This window comes from Oscarella lobularis, chromosome 7, assembly GCF_947507565.1.
Source record: "Oscarella lobularis chromosome 7, ooOscLobu1.1, whole genome shotgun sequence".
Classification (NCBI taxonomy): Eukaryota; Metazoa; Porifera; class Homoscleromorpha; order Homosclerophorida; family Oscarellidae; genus Oscarella; species Oscarella lobularis.
The window spans coordinates 2091807-2106787 of NC_089181.1; the positions used below are offsets into that span (position 1 = coordinate 2091807).

The 14981-nt window shown below is 50.1% G+C and overlaps 5 protein-coding genes across 5 annotated transcripts; all 5 read left to right on the top strand.

Annotated features, from left to right (window-relative positions):
- The first annotated feature begins 66 nt into the window (after window positions 1-66).
- Window positions 67-1904, top strand: LOC136189146 (dopamine beta-hydroxylase-like). The gene has a single exon (XM_065976994.1). It carries the CDS (start codon window positions 90-92, stop codon window positions 1902-1904), a length of 1815 nt encoding a protein of 604 aa, XP_065833066.1. The 5' UTR covers window positions 67-89.
- Window positions 1905-1997: 93 nt separating this feature from the next.
- LOC136189147 (dopamine beta-hydroxylase-like) lies at window positions 1998-4132 on the top strand. The gene is made up of 2 exons (XM_065976996.1): window positions 1998-2136; window positions 2192-4132. Exon 2 carries the CDS (start codon window positions 2279-2281, stop codon window positions 4064-4066), a length of 1788 nt encoding a protein of 595 aa, XP_065833068.1. The 5' UTR covers window positions 1998-2136; window positions 2192-2278; the 3' UTR covers window positions 4067-4132.
- Window positions 4133-4219: 87 nt separating this feature from the next.
- LOC136189145 (dopamine beta-hydroxylase-like) lies at window positions 4220-6590 on the top strand. Its single transcript, XM_065976993.1, has 2 exons — window positions 4220-4739; window positions 4852-6590. Exons 1-2 carry the CDS (start codon window positions 4532-4534, stop codon window positions 6459-6461), a joined length of 1818 nt encoding a protein of 605 aa, XP_065833065.1. The 5' UTR covers window positions 4220-4531; the 3' UTR covers window positions 6462-6590.
- Window positions 6591-6592: 2 nt separating this feature from the next.
- Window positions 6593-8714, top strand: LOC136189144 (dopamine beta-hydroxylase-like). Its single transcript, XM_065976992.1, has 2 exons — window positions 6593-6876; window positions 7001-8714. The coding sequence occupies exons 1-2, from the start codon at window positions 6663-6665 to the stop codon at window positions 8614-8616; spliced, it is 1830 nt and encodes a 609-aa protein (XP_065833064.1). The 5' UTR covers window positions 6593-6662; the 3' UTR covers window positions 8617-8714.
- A 29-nt stretch (window positions 8715-8743) lies between these two features.
- LOC136189137 (ATP-dependent RNA helicase TDRD9-like) lies at window positions 8744-14958 on the top strand. Its single transcript, XM_065976982.1, has 31 exons — window positions 8744-9664; window positions 9731-9889; window positions 9942-10045; window positions 10103-10198; window positions 10270-10354; window positions 10407-10464; window positions 10525-10629; window positions 10686-10783; window positions 10847-11141; window positions 11201-11270; window positions 11324-11387; window positions 11444-11488; window positions 11538-11591; window positions 11644-11720; window positions 11779-11821; window positions 11877-11984; window positions 12062-12165; window positions 12221-12301; window positions 12352-12499; window positions 12558-12653; window positions 12718-12921; window positions 12973-13092; window positions 13209-13340; window positions 13391-13513; window positions 13567-13637; window positions 13686-13892; window positions 13953-14091; window positions 14149-14264; window positions 14311-14374; window positions 14428-14612; window positions 14665-14958. The coding sequence occupies exons 1-31, from the start codon at window positions 8744-8746 to the stop codon at window positions 14795-14797; spliced, it is 4305 nt and encodes a 1434-aa protein (XP_065833054.1). The 3' UTR covers window positions 14798-14958.
- The last annotated feature ends 23 nt before the right edge of the window (window positions 14959-14981 follow it).

Genomic DNA, 14981 nt, shown 5'->3' on the forward strand with positions numbered 1-14981 from the left:
CCACCTCCAGTTCTTTCAGGTTCAGACCGCAGCCCAGCACTTAGAAAATAATTCGTTGGAATTTTTGGCTTGCACAAAACCCAAAGTTGATGAAAAGCGCTTCTCAGTTGCACGAAAGCATGTCGAAGACCACCGTCAGACTGCTGGCGGTGTTCCTGTGCTCTAGTGCAAGCACACTTGCCTACAGAATGTTCCAAAACAACATTCCAAGCGGCGATCGAGTTCGCCATCCGTGCTACAACGACGACGACGACGACGACGAACTGAACGAACAGTGGCAAGGCGTTGGGCATACGTCTTCGTTCGGTGGAACGAGTCTCAATGTATTTGGTCGACGATTTGCAGCCGAAGGCTACATGTGGACGAAGGCTTTGTGCGAAGAAGACTCGGACGGCGACGGACGTTCGAATGGGGTTGAACTCAACGATCCGCTCTGCACGTGGCCGTTGAACGTCAATTTTTCGCCCGTCGTCTTAGCAACGCATCCGGGCTACAAGGACCCCGTGGAACGATTTCCCTACAATGCCAGCGACGAAACGACGCTCGACTGCGCTCGCCTTCGTGCAGCCGCGCGCCCGTGCGGTATCGTTCAACGTTCGGACGTTCGACATTTCGACGTTCAGCTTCCGCGTCGCCTCGCCGTTTCGTGGAAGCGCGAGACGACGTACACTTGCTACAACGTTCGCGTGCCGGCCGATCGCAAATTCCACGTCGTCGCGTGGGGCCCGATTCTCGACAACATCGACGTCGTTCATCACGTCTCCCTATACGGTTGCTCGTGGTCCGTCGCCGAATCGGATCCGTACGAGTGCCCAATGACGCCTCTCAAGTGCACGCGTCTCATCGCCGCGTGGACATTCGCCATGGGTAATGAAACTTTCTGTCAATTGAGTGGCTTCAACGCCGCTTATCCGTTCGGCGCCGGCGTGTTCGAATGGGCCGTCCTGCGCGTTCACTGGCGAAATCGCTTTCGTCTAAGCGATCAGTTCGACGCGTCCGGCTTGCGAATCTACTACACGCCCAACGTGCGTCCGTGGGACTTGGGCACGCTCGTCGTCGGACAGCGAGTGCTGAAAATTCCGCCGCGTCAATCCGAAGTGACGGTGAGCGGTAAGTGTCGTCTCGTCGACTGCATGTCGTCGTTTCTCAACGGCAATTCCATACACGTGTTTCTCGCCGTCAATCACATGCACGTGCACGGACGCGAGATCGAAACGGTCGTCTATCGAGGAAGCGACACGAAACGCCTGTCGCCAATCGTTATCGCTCGCGATTCCTCCTTCAATTACGAAGATCCGAATTTTCACGGTCTTTTTACTCAACCGGTCACCGTTTATCCTGGCGATTCAATCGAAGTGACGTGCAGGTATTCGTCGATAGATCAGGACAAAACGATTCACTATGGCGAGAGTTTGACCGAGGAGGAGATGTGCTACTCGTACTTGTCGTATTATCCGCGACGCAGTGCGCACCAGGGAAGCACGGTGTGCGCCAGCTACGGATCATTCGATCATTGCGACTACATTCATTTGTATGAAGCCGACTTGAATCGCTATTCGGACGCTTGTGAGCCGTGGTCTTTTGTGTCTGAGCTGATTGACACGGTCTTGTTGTCGTGCTTCGATGCCGTGCCGTCAATTTACTGCTCAAAACACTGCACGGCGCTCTGGGATGCCGTCTACGAGAACGAGTGCATGGCGTGTGGTACGGCGAGTCGACGAGCGATTGAGGATCACTTTCGACAGAATGCCATGTATCAGACTTTGGTTCAGATGCGTTTGCGTTGTGCGTCGAAGAGCTACAACGTCTCTTGTCCTGAGACGTCGTCATCTTCGGCTCGTACGTCAAGTGCTGTTGGCTCTCTGCTCATTCTTGGCTATCTTTTCACTTACTCTGTGTTGTAAAACGTTTGCAGCTGTATGTGTGTGTGTGTGATGTCTCAATTTGCTGTTGTTTACATGTCTGAGTGTATGCGAATAACTTGATTGTTTTTAGATACTGTACTCTGGACTTTGGTGTTGTGGGAAACGTGTTTGCTTGGACGAAAGCGTAAAGTGGCACGGCTGTTGATGTTTGGTCACCTGGCATTCTAGACCATCACTCTCGAGCTGCAATTGATTTGAAGCAGTAAAACGGGTAATCAACGACATACGCAATAGACTAATAATTCATCAACCACCTCCGGGTCTAGTGCGAAAATGTTTTGGGATCATCGGCTTTCTGGTCATCGCACAAAAACCAAAGTTGGACGCATAACGCTTCTCAGTTGGACGACAGCATGGCTAAGACGGTCGTCAGCCTTCTGGCGGCACTCCTGTACTCTAGCGCAAGCACAGTCGCCTACAGAATGTTTCAGAACAAAATTCCCAGCGGTGATCAAGTGCGCCATCCGTGCCATCACGACGACGAACTGAACAAGCCGTGGCAAGGCGTGGGGCATACATCTTCGCTCGGCGGAACGAGTCTCAATGCATTTGGTCGACGATTTGCAGCCGAAGGCTACAAGTGGACAAAGGCGTTGTGCGAAGAAGACTCGGACGGCGACGGACGTTCGAATGGAGTCGAACTCAACGATCCGCTCTGCACGTGGCCGTCAAACTCATCGAACACCCTTTCTGTCATCGTCTCAGCAACGCATCCCGGCTACAAGGACCCCGTGGAACAATTCCCTTACAATGCCAGCGACGAATCGACGCTCGACTGCGTTCGCCTTCGCGCCAGCGCTTCGCAACCGTGTCAACGCATTCAACGTCCGGACGCCCGACATTTCGACGTTCAATTTCCGCGTCGTCTCGCCGTGCCGTCGACGCGCGAGACGTCGTACGCTTGCTACAACGTTCGTCTGCCGTCCGATGGCAAATACGACGTCGTCGGGTGGGACCCGATTCTCGACAACATCGACGTTCTTCACCACATCGGCTTGTACAGCTGCTCGTGGCCCATGCCCGAAACGGCGCCGTACGCGTGCGAGATGGTGTCTCTCAAGTGCACGGGTCTCATCGCCGGCTGGGTCTATAGGATGGGCAATAAGACGTTTTGTTCTGCCGGTCGTTCCGACAGCGCCTATCCGTTTGGCGACGGCGTGTCCGAGTGGGCCGTGCTATTCGTTCACTGGCGAAATCGCTTTCGTTTGAGGGATCAGTTTGATGCATCCGGCTTGCGAGTTCACTACGTGCCCAGTGGACACCTGTTGGACTTGGGCACGCTCGTCGTCGGACAGCGAGTGTTGAATATTCCGCCGCGTCGGTCCGAAGTGACGGTGAACGGTCGGTGTCATCTCGCCGACTGCGTGTCGTCTTTATTCAACGGCAATCCCATACACGTCTATTTCGCCTATAATCACATGCACATGCACGGGCGCGACATCGAAACGGTCGTCTATCGAGCGAGCGACACGAAACGCCTGTCGCCGATTCTCATTGTTCGCGATCGACCCTTCAGTTACGACGATCCAAAATTTCAGGTTTTATATGATCGAGTGGTCACCGTTTATCCCGGCGACTCAATCGAAGTGACGTGCAAGTATTCGTCGATGCATCAGAACAGGACAATTCACTACGGCGAGAGCTTCAGCGAAGAGATGTGCTTCACGTACTTGAAGTACTATCAGCAACGCAGCGCGAGCCAGGGCACGACGGTGTGCGCCAGCTACGGACCCTTCGATCATTGCGACTACATCCATTTGTACGAAGCCGACTTGAATCGCTATTCGGACGCTTGTGAACCGTGGTCCTTCGTGTCTCAGCTGATCGATACGGTCTTGTCGTCGTGCTACAATACTGTGCCGTCGATCTACTGTTCAAAACAATGCACGGCACTCTGGGATGCCATCTATGAAAACGAGTGCATGGCATGTGGCACGGCGAGTCGGCAAGCGATTGATGATCACTTTCGACACAATGCTATGTATCAGACTTTAGTTCAGATGCGTTTGCATTGTGCTTCGAAAAGCTACAACGTCACTTGTCCTGAGACGTCGACGTCATCTTCTGCTCGTATTTCACGTGGTGTTGGCTTTCTGTTCGTTATTCTCGCCTGCTATTTTTTCGCTCATTCTGTGCTGTGAAGAACGAGCGAGCACACGTTTGCAGCTGTATGTCTCTCAATCTGTCTGAGTGTGTGCGAATGATTCTCGTTTATGAATGTATTTATTAGATACACTGTAGCGTGCTCTACGAGAAAAAGCTGGCGAGCTTCATTTGTTCGAGGCCTTCTTCTGCTCGTTGATGCACTGCTGAAAGGCTTTGACTTCTGTTTGACATTTTCTCCAGTCGCGATGCTCTGCCATGCAATCCTGGAAGCAGACGGGGCCACGTAGTCACAGCAATCGACCACCGAAGGATTCTCACTTGAAGGCGGTAGTGGAACAAAGCACAGCCGGACTTCTTTATAGCTAAGTCAAAGGGATCAACTTCGTCTTCGTCAGTTTGAAAATCTCTAGGACTGGACATACGTTTACTTATCCGGGAACCTTCAAAGCAAAACATCGAAATCTCATATACTACTGTCAAAGACTCTTGCACACTCGGCTATGAGAATGATTCGCCCAGAAACGATCGCTGTTGTGCTCGTTTTTGTGACTCTAACGTCCGCCTATAAACAATTCCAAGAGCGAATTCCAAACGGAAAGAGCATTTCTGATCCATGCAACTCGAATAAACAGTGGGGAGGCGTCGGCCACACTAACTCGCTCGGCGGCGGACAACGAAATGTTTTCGGGCGCAGATTTGCTGCTGAAGGTGAGTAGTCTATACTCTCCAGTGTAGGACCTCTGTACTCAAGTGTACTCAAGAAACATGATGAGTCACATACAGATGTAGGCGGGGCCTGACTCGCTTTTTGTTGTCGAAGGTTTCCAATGGTCGTCGTTGTTGTGCAACGAAGACTCGGACGGCGACGGTCGCACGAACGGCGCCGAGCTGGGAGATCCGTCTTGCACTTGGCGAGCCGATTCTGGCTCCCTCCCACAATTCAATGCCACGTCACATCCAGGGTTCAAAGACCCTGTTTCCAAATACGCCTACAATGCCAGCGACGAAACGACGTTGAATTGCGCGAAAGTGGAGGCGGTGATGAATTGCTCGGCGGCCGTTCGAGGACTGGACGTACAGTGGAAAGAAATTCGAATGCCGGCAAACACATCCATTCCTGCTCAAGAAACAACATATCGGTGCTATGATGTCGCTCTTCCTACGGATCAAAAGTATCACGTCAGCGCTTCGCAAGCTCTTCTCGACAACTTGAACATTGTTCATCACATGATCCTGTTCAGCTGTTCGACTCCCATTTCGTCGATGAATGCCTCTGCGCCCTACGACTGTCTCATGCCGAGAAACTGCGGCACGTCGTCGATCTTAGCCGGATGGACATTCGGTAGGGGAGATTCGGTGGGATGTTACCCTGAAGACGTACCCGCCGCTCCAGCGCTCGGCAAGGGTACGTCCGCCTGGGCCGTCCTTCAAGTTCACTGGAACAATCCTCTTCTCCTTCAAGGACAAACGGACAGTTCAGGTATACGAATTTACTTTACTCCTCATCTACGTCCGAACGACATGGGAACGCTGTTCGTTGGTCAACGCGTCATATCCATTCCTCCGGAGAAAGAATCCGTGACGGTAACCGGGTCGTGTCGCTTTTCCGATTGCGTGTCGAGTTTGTATAATCGCAAGCCAATCGGGATTGTGACCGCTCAGAATCACATGCACCTTCTCGGTCGAGCTGGAGAAACGGTTGTCTATCGTTCGAATGACACGCGACGTCAATCGCCTATAGTAGTAGCCCGCGATCATCCCTTCAAATACGATGATCCTGTTCGGCATTACGTTGATCCTCCACTGATGGTCTACCCTGGTGACGAAATCAAAGTGTCGTGTACGTACTCGTCTAGAGGGCAGCAAAAGGTGACGCGGTTCGGGGAGGGAACGCAGGACGAAATGTGCTTTGGAATCGTCAGCTACTATCCTCGAAGTTATGAACGTGTAAGTGGACTGTGCGCCGATTTTGGAGCAATTGACTATTGCAATTTCGTTCGTCTTCTATCGGCTTCGTCTCTTCTCGCTATGCCTCGGCGTCCACCCGCTTGCAATCCTTTGCAGTTGTTGCAGTCTCTTGCTACGGCAGCTCTGTCTCCGTGTTTTGGCACTGATTCCAGCGTCTATTGTTCATCTTCGTGCTTGAATCTTTTGGACGAGATATTTTCGAGTGAATGCATGACGTGCAACTCGACCAGTCGCACGTTCATCGAAGACCTGTTTGCCGACAACGAGATATTTCTCGCATTTCGTCAAGTGCGACGCAATTGTCAGCCGGAAAATTCAAATGCTGGGTGCACGGACCTTGGAGAAATTTCAACGGAAACGACGACGTCTTTTCGCCCCACTGGTCGCGCTTCACAAAGCGTCGAAAACGTCATCGAAATCACAGTTCTTGCTGGGATTGCAGTATTGCACGCTTTTGGATAACGATCCAGGTTTGTTTGATTACGTGCACAGACTGCGTTTCTTCTGTTTCAGGTTAGAATAGATGGTCAACTAAAACAGCTGCAGTGTCCATCACGCATGGTCTCACAATGCATGCAATTCGCTCTACATCGTTGCTGGAGCGACAGAACTGTCAACACAACATTGTAAGCGGAAGACATATAGCGACGCTCATCCGGGTTGATGCATACCGGAGGAACAATGGCAAGGTGTCTTCTTCTTGTCATTCTATGCTGTGCCTTCGTCAGCGCTTATAAGCCCTTCCAAGAACGAATTCCGAACGGGGAACGCGTTCCGAATCCGTGCAGTCGGGACAAATCGTGGGGAGGCGTCGGGCACACTAACCCGCTCGGCGGCGGGCCGCGAAATGCATTTGGACGCAAATTCGCCGATGAAGGTGCCAAAATAAGTACTTGTATATTCCGAGTCAGTACGGTAGTCATATATACAAGTAGAAGATGAGGTACTAGTTGTCGTTGATCCGCACCCCGGAAACTGCCTCCTTTTTTTATTTTAACTAGGCTTGAAATGGACATTGGCTTTGTGCAACGAAGACTCGGACGGCGACGGCCGTACCAACGGCGTCGAGCTTGGCGATCCGTCATGCACGTGGAATGCCACTCGCTCTCCTCAATTCAATGCGACGTCCCATCCTGGCTTCAAAGATCCGGTCGATCAGTTTCCGTACAATGCCAGCGACGAAACGACAATCGACTGCGCCAATTTCAATACGATGTCAGATAAGTGTTCGGCAGCCTTGAACGAATCGGGCGTACTTTCCAAAGATTTTCTTTTGCCAAGCGGTCAGCGCGTGCCTTCCCAGGAGACGACCTATCGCTGCCACAACGTCTTGTTTCCTTCCGATCGCAAGTACCATGTCAGTGCGGTTCAAGCTCAAATCGATAATTTGAACGTTGCTCATCATGTGAACTTATTCGGCTGTGTGACTCCCGTTGCATTAATGGGTTCGTCAGCCGAACCCTATGATTGCCTAATGCCACCGGCGTCGTGCGGAGGTTTCTTTCTATTAGCAATGTGGGCGTTTGGCTTTGATGACGTGACGGAGTGCTTTCCGCCTGGCTTTCCAGCAGCACCGCCAATCGGGCCGGGATCATTTCTTTGGGGCGTTCTTCAAGTCCACTGGAACAACCCTCTTCGCTTGACCAATCAGACGGACGCTTCGGGACTTCGTCTCTACTATACGCCTCACCTGCGTACACATGACATGGGCACGCTCGCAGTTGGCCACTCAGACTTTTTCATTCCACCCGGACAAGAGACCGTGACTTTAAGTGGATCGTGCCGCTTTTCCGATTGCGTTTCGGCCAATTACAATAGCGAACCGATTCGAATTGTGTCAGACGGGAATCATATGCACGAGCTCGGCCGGATTGGAAAATCAGTTCTCTATCGCGCCAACGACACTCAACGCCAGTTTCCAATTACATTGGCCTATGACAATCCGTTTGCATACGACCGTCCCGTTCTTCACGAGTTCGATACACCAATTGTCGTGTATCCGGGCGACGAGATCGATATGACGTGTACGTACTCATCGACGAGTCGAGACGTCGTCACATTTTCTGGAGATGCAACAAGAAACGAAATGTGCGTGGCGATCTTTAGGTATTATCCCCAGAGTCTAAGTGTCACCGGCAGTTACTGTTTTACTGCTGGAACAATCGACTATTGCAATGTCGTTCAATTCTCATCTCCTTCTTTTCTTCAGTCTATTTTCGGATCAGTCTCGTGCAATGTTGCGCTGTTCTCTCAGGCTCTTTTGAGTGTCGTCTTTTCACCGTGCTTCATCTCGGAGAGCGTTATCCATTGTTTGCCACAGTGCGTGCCTCTTTTCGATGCAATTTTTTCGGATGGATGCATGGCGTGCAATTCGAGCAGTCGCGCAAAAGTGGAGGAGCAGCTAGGCGACAACGAGATGTTCCAAGCCTACCGTAGAATGCGACAGGGCTGTACTCCTTCGAATTACAATGTCACATGCGGTGCTACTACTCCTGTTACTACAGATGCTCCAACGAAGGAGACAACGCCCAGTAGTGGTGCAAAAGGAGTTGCCAAAGGAGTGCTTGGTCTGGTCATTGGAATCGCTTCTGCTTGTCTCCTTTCTGTCTTCATTTAGAATAGGTAGTCGTTTGACAGACAGATGTCAGTTTGTTTGCTTTTCGTCAGTGTCTGTTTTTGCATGCACGTGTTGTTATCCGGGATGTTTTACGTGTGTGCGTGCGTGGCGTGACCAACTACTTAGCATGGCGGAATCAATGATTCCGCAGGCGGAGATAGACAATTGGCTTCGCCTGAAGCCAATTTCCAAGGTCGCAGCACCTCCGAAAGCTACCCCAATCTACCAGCGCTTCCTCGAAAGGGAGAAAGAGCAAGGACTCATGAAAGAAAAGGCGGCAATCGAGCGGAAGAGAACCGACGAACGAAAGGCGGCCGAAATGCACGCGATACAAGCGAGAGCGTGCGAAATACAGCGATTCGTTCAAAATCGCGTCAAGCAGTCCCTCGACGGCGACGAAATCGCAAACGAGGAATGGATTCGCTACGATTTTCCGGATGCCGAGGAGGAAAGCCTCGCAACGCCGAGTCTCGTCCGGGACTCGAGCGCGCCCGACACGCTCGCCCAGCCGCGATCGACGCGCGACATCGCGACGCACTATTACGGCGGCGGCGACGGCGACCACGCCGGCGCGCCAGACGCCTACGATCCGACCCTGCCCATAACGAAACATCGCGAAGAGATTCTCGCGACGATCGACGAAAATCCGATCGTCGTAATCGAGGGCGCGACGGGCAGCGGCAAGTCGACGCAGGTGCCCCAATACATACTCGATCGGTGCGTGCGCGACGGCGTCGAGTGCAGCATCGTTTGCACGCAGCCGCGCAAAGTCGCGGCGACGAGCGTCGCGCGACGCGTGTGCGACGAGCGCGACTGGCGACTCGGCGGCGTCGTCGGCTATCAGGTTGGCATGGCAACCGAAGTGTCGGAGGACACGCGATTGACGTACGTCACGACGGGCGTGCTGCTGCGAAAGTTGGTCAAGAGCAAGGACATGAACGCCTTTACGCACGTCATCATCGACGAGGTTCACGAGCGAGATCAGTTGACCGATTTCGTTCTCTTGGTTGCTCGGAAGTTTTTGAGGTCGAATTCCAAGAAGGTTAAGGTGAGTGTACACGAGATTTTTGTTTATGTTTGTGAGTCTCTCTCTCTCTCTCTCTCTCTCTCGTAGGTGATTTTGATGTCGGCGACGTTGGATAGCAAGCTGTTCTCCGACTACTTTTCTTTCATTGTCGACGGTAGCTTGGTTAGTGCTCCCGTCATTCAAGTGGAGGGAAAGGCGTTTCCCGTTAAGGAATTCTATTTGGAGGATTTTGCAAAACCGGAAGAAGTGAGCGTCGCGTTGCCGCTCGTCCACTGTTGTGCAAGAATCTCCTTTATAGATGATTCATTTGGACGAGGGAAAGCCGGAAGTGACTGCACAAGGTTGCGCCACGTGTCAAAATCTTATTGAATCGTTTGACGACCTTGAGAAGAAGAAAAACAAGTGCGTGTAGTAGAAGATATTCGGAGCACGGTGTTATTGCGGAATCTTCTTTGGTAGGAAAAAGACGAGAGGCTCTGTACTCATCTTCGTACCGGGATATCAGGACATAGTCCGAATTGATCAGTTGCTCAGAGCTGTTGCCTCGCGCTTACGGTATGCAATGACACATGGGGGGTGCAGTGGGGGTGAGAGATAATTTTTCTTGCGTTTTTTTTCGTCCCTAGTCTGTGGATAGTTCCCTTGCATTCCGAAATCACTCGCGAAGAGCAACGAGACGCTTTTCTGCCGCCGCGTCCGGAACAGCGAAAAGCAATGGCTGAATGCTTGAGCTTCAGATAGTTTTTGACTTTCCTGTGTGTAGGTCATTATATCGACCAACATTGCGGAATCGTCTGTCACGATTCCAGACGTCAGATACGGTTAGTCTAGACAAAGAAAGAAAGAAAACGGCACTCAAATGATTTGTCTTTGCGTTCCAGTGATCGATTTCTGTTTGACTAAGGAGCTGACCTGCGATCCGGAGACCAACTACCAAGCACTTCTAACAGTGTGGGCGTCTATCTCGTCACTCACGCAGAGAAAGGGTAGACTCCTACTACACAAAAAACGCATTCTGCTCACGCGTTCCGTTTCATCACAGGGAGAGCCGGACGGGTTGCCCCTGGACGCTGTTATAGAATGATCACTCGTAATTTCCAGGAGAGCTTCCTCAGGCCATATGGGACGCCTGAAATGCAGGTAGTCAACAAAACTAGACCTCTTTTTGTTGTTGTTGTTGTTTTCTGATTGATTTCGTCCCAGAGGCAAACTCTCGAGCAACTTCTCCTTCAAGTCAAACTCTTGGATGTCGGCGAACCGAAGGCCGTTCTTGGCTTGGCTTTGGAGCCTCCCAATCTCGACAGCATCGAGAAGACGGTTCTTCGTCTGAAAGAGGTCGGCGCCTTGTCCGTTCTCAAGTCGGGACGTCTGAATCCGCATGACGGCGACTTGACGTTCACCGGCCAAGTTCTTGCTCATCTTCCGGTCGACATCAAACTGGGAAAGCTCATTCTGCTCGGACACGTGTTTGGATGCCTCGAGGAAGCTGTAATCGTTGGTAAGATCGAGAGCCTTATTAATTAATTAATTAATTAGTACTACATTGATTTATCCTAGCTGCGGCTTTGTCTTTGAAGAATTTCTTCGCTCGACCCTACCAACTTTCCGCTCAAGTCGACGCGTTCAAGTCAGTTGACTATTCGTTCATTGTGAATCAGATTGCGGCACTTTATCTTTTAGATCCAAATGGAAATGGGCCGAGTCTTCTCGTAGCGACGCTATTGCCATGATTAACGCTTTTTTTGTGCGCTCTCTATAGTTTCTTTTACGATATGTGCATGCGTCTTTTTTGCTTTTTAGGCATGGAAGATTATGTCCGACAACAAAGGGTTTCCCAATCGAAAGGCAAAGGGAGAAAAAGAGAAGCGGGTTTATGTATACTAATTACTTATAGGCGGAATTTGAATGGGGAAAAAAACACGCCATCCAAATCAACGTCATCCGCGAAGTAAGGGAGCGCTACAGTCGATGGAACAAACTCTACTATTTTCTTTGTTGAGGCGGCTGCCTTGGTAGATGAGCTGCATTCGAGATTAAATGCATTCAACATTCGAACAGAAAGAATGGACACGCGCGGGTGAGAACAGAACACAATCTCGCTCTTCTGTGCAAAACTAACGACGTCGTGCCTGCAGCCGAACGCAAAAAATGACCGAAGACGACGTCTTTATATTCGAGGTGAAAAGAGTAAAAGCGTCGTGTTTCTGTTGACTGGACGTTGTATTTGAGACAGATTGTCATGGCTGGGGCCTTTTATCCAAACTACTTTTACTGTGGTCAAGTGGACGAAAGAAGTGCCGTGAAGGAAGTGGGTGGACTGGATATACTGTCTTCTGTTGTCGTAAGTCAAGAACGCATTGGGCATTATTTTTATCTTTTATTAGCTCTCACGTGCTCATTATGGGGTCTGTTCTTTAGGTTCAAGGACTTCCCATTGGCCAGAGCCACTTTCTCGGCAACCAGCTCATTGATTTGTTTGAGAGATCTGGAAAGGGCAAGAGGGTCGTCATTTCGTCCTCCAAGTACGCGTTGCGAGTATCACACTGGTCCCACCGTTTTTCACTGTAAATGCTCTAGGGCGTTTATCGAGTTTCATAGACTCCCTAGCGAGTCTCCAAAGCACGTTGCTAATGCCGTTTATTGCGCTTTAATGATGAGGTGTCTTACCTGCGTTTGCCACTCTAAAAACGCAACAATTGTTTTTTTAGGAAGCTGAGAGTTCCTCTTGAAATTGCGCTGTCTAGTAAGCGCGTCGCTCCACCTCCGTCGCCGTCACCGGCGACATCGTCTTCACAATTGGCTCAAGTGAAACTGCCCAATTGCACTTCGCCTTCGTTTCCTGTTATTGTCACTGCCGTACGAATTTCCTGTCGCTTCTAATCCTTAGCATGATTTTTCTTTCTATTTGTCTCAGGTTTTGGATGCAGGTCACTTCTGGGCTGTAATGGCTGATGGCGACACCACCCAAACGTTGGCTGCACTGAAAGAAAGTATTCGTCGTCAAAAGGATGTATAGCACCAATATAAATTATTTACTCGCTATTGCAATATTAAGGGTTCTTCTCCTTTCCAAGGCTTTGATTCCAATAAAAAATCCTTCTGTGGGCCAACTTTGCCTGGCTCCATATCAAAACGACGATAACCTTTACAGAGGCAGGATTGTTGAACTGAATATGAATTCTGTCCTTGTTCACTATCTTGACTACGGCAACTGCGATATTGTACTAAGAACTTCCATAAAGGAGCTTCCTCTGAAATTTCAAGATTATCCTGCTCAGGTTTTTGCGACATTCCAGCGTTTAAGTCACTTAATCTTTTTTTTTCTTTAGGCTTTTGAGTGTTTCTTGTCTCACATCAGACCATCTTATCGCCAACCGGCCAGCAATTGGACATCCGCTGCGAAGAGCAGCGTCTGTGCCATGGTGAACAAAAAGACGTTGCTGATCAAGGTGCAGTACAGTGTAATTTGTCAATAATTTCCTTGTGTAAAAGATGATTCATCACCTTAATTAATTAATCTAAGGAAAGAGTGGTACTAACTGACGTACGCTGCCTGTCTGTCTAGATTTTTTCCGAGCTAGACAGAGTGCTTCGGGTGAATCTGATTGACGCCACAACGAGAGAGCACGTCTCTATCAATCAGGCTCTCATAAGCCAAGGTCACGCGGAGCTAGCCGAGGAGCCGATTCTATCTCAAGTAGAGTGTAGTTCCTATAACTGTATTGCTTTTCTCACTCTGCGACGCAGATGGCTCATGATGACGCCAAGAGAGCAGCTGCCGCGCAGTCAAGTGTCAGTAGTCCCGTAAGCGATGTTCCGTCTCTGCGAAGCACACCTCCGGGAAAGACATTGGATCCCAAGCTACAAAGGGTTGGAAATTTCTCGCGACATGAGAGCAAGCGCTTTCTTATTGACAAGCGTAGGTTTGCATAAAAGGGCCGTCGAGTCCTCTTGAAATGAAGTTCTATCACGTTCCCGCCGTCGGGAAGACCAAGTAATAAGTTGCCTACAAATAAAAATGACGGCTTTCTATTTTCCGTAGGGAGGTGCGCGTCAATCGATCTTCTGTCAATTGCATCGCTTTGGACGAATCTCCTGGAGAAAAATCCACTCGCCTGATGGTGTCGGCTAGCGTGACGCTCAGTCCTTCTGGTGACGCCATTCTTGCGAACAATACGATGATTCTCCCGAAGCTACCCGGATTGCCGGCACTTCTCACTATCCTGTTCGCTCCCTTCGTTGAAATGAGGTGACCGTCAGAGAGCAGAAGAGAAACGTATTTGACGCGTGCTTGGGGTAATTTGCGTAGGTCTGACAGCGACCGACGTATTTACGTTGGATGTATCGCCGGGCTCGGCTACGACGCCGCAACGGGTGAGTCCTTTTTTCCTGAGCACGACATCGACATTGTCTTCGATTCGATGTTCTTTCAAGAAGACCTAGCAAACGTATGGAATGAAATAGAGCAGAGGTTCCTAGGAATGCTGTTTTGTGTCTTTTCTTAGATCAATGATATAAGGCACGCTATTGGCGTAGCTTTGGGCAGTGAAGATCGAGTTTGCTCTTGGAATGCCGACGATATCAAAAGAATTCAAGCGGCAGCAAGAAGCAAAGTCTTGAGGTAAGAATCACGTTGGTGAATTGCACGTATGGGACTGTCTCAATAGGTTGGTTCGATCTAATCGATCTGAACAAAATTATTCGGGTGTTCAGTCTTCCGGCTGGAACAAGGTAGAATAAACGCTGTAGAATGCGACTGTGGACGTTTTCACCGGCTTTCCTAGGTTCCGGTGGATGCCGTGCTTCGTCCACCGCATAGGTCTAGCATTCAGGAAAAGCAGGCGTTCCTATACGAATTGCACAGCGGCGTTAAGTTGTTGGGCGCCAGTGCCGCCGATTTGCGCGAAAAACGACTCAAAATACTTAAAATGGAACAGCATCTTGCCGATTTAAAACGGTTGTCTCTGAGGTGCGTAGGATAATGGGTGGAGTAGACGTATTTCATTCTTTTCTTTGTGTAGTGCTGACGTTCCGCTTGATCTGTTTTGCGAGCTGTGCCGATTTCGTGCCTACTCCACCGAGCTTATGCGAAATCACTTGCGAGGTTCTGGGCATGTCATTGCGTACAAGTCTTGGCGCGAGATGTTGAACTAAGTAAGTAATCATGATGCGTTGTGTTCGTTGTTTGATTTTCAGACTGAGACTGGGTAACAGTTTTGCCAATAAGGTGACGTGTTTGATTTTTTTTGTTTGATTTTTGGTTACGTGGGTAACATTGGCCATACGCCATCCTAACTTTCTATAAACGGAGAAATCGTCATACCTCCTCTCTCGTTAC

What these genes read in the sequence shown, in the direction of transcription:
- LOC136189146 (XM_065976994.1), top strand. Translation starts at nt 90, where the DNA reads ATGAAAAGCGCTTCTCAGTTGCACGAAAGCATGTCGAAGACCACCGTC.
- LOC136189147 (XM_065976996.1), top strand. Translation starts at nt 2,279, where the DNA reads ATGGCTAAGACGGTCGTCAGCCTTCTGGCGGCACTCCTGTACTCTAGC.
- LOC136189145 (XM_065976993.1), top strand. Translation starts at nt 4,532, where the DNA reads ATGAGAATGATTCGCCCAGAAACGATCGCTGTTGTGCTCGTTTTTGTG. An exon ending in GCGCAGATTTGCTGCTGAAG is followed by an intron (nt 4,740 to 4,851) that starts GTGAGTAGTCTA and finishes TTGTTGTCGAAG; the next exon opens with GTTTCCAATGGTCGTCGTTG.
- LOC136189144 (XM_065976992.1), top strand. Translation starts at nt 6,663, where the DNA reads ATGCATACCGGAGGAACAATGGCAAGGTGTCTTCTTCTTGTCATTCTA. An exon ending in ACGCAAATTCGCCGATGAAG is followed by an intron (nt 6,877 to 7,000) that starts GTGCCAAAATAA and finishes TATTTTAACTAG; the next exon opens with GCTTGAAATGGACATTGGCT.
- LOC136189137 (XM_065976982.1), top strand. Translation starts at nt 8,744, where the DNA reads ATGGCGGAATCAATGATTCCGCAGGCGGAGATAGACAATTGGCTTCGC. An exon ending in TATTGCGCTTTAATGATGAG is followed by an intron (nt 12,302 to 12,351) that starts GTGTCTTACCTG and finishes TTGTTTTTTTAG; the next exon opens with GAAGCTGAGAGTTCCTCTTG. An exon ending in TGGATCCCAAGCTACAAAGG is followed by an intron (nt 13,514 to 13,566) that starts GTTGGAAATTTC and finishes TGACAAGCGTAG; the next exon opens with GTTTGCATAAAAGGGCCGTC.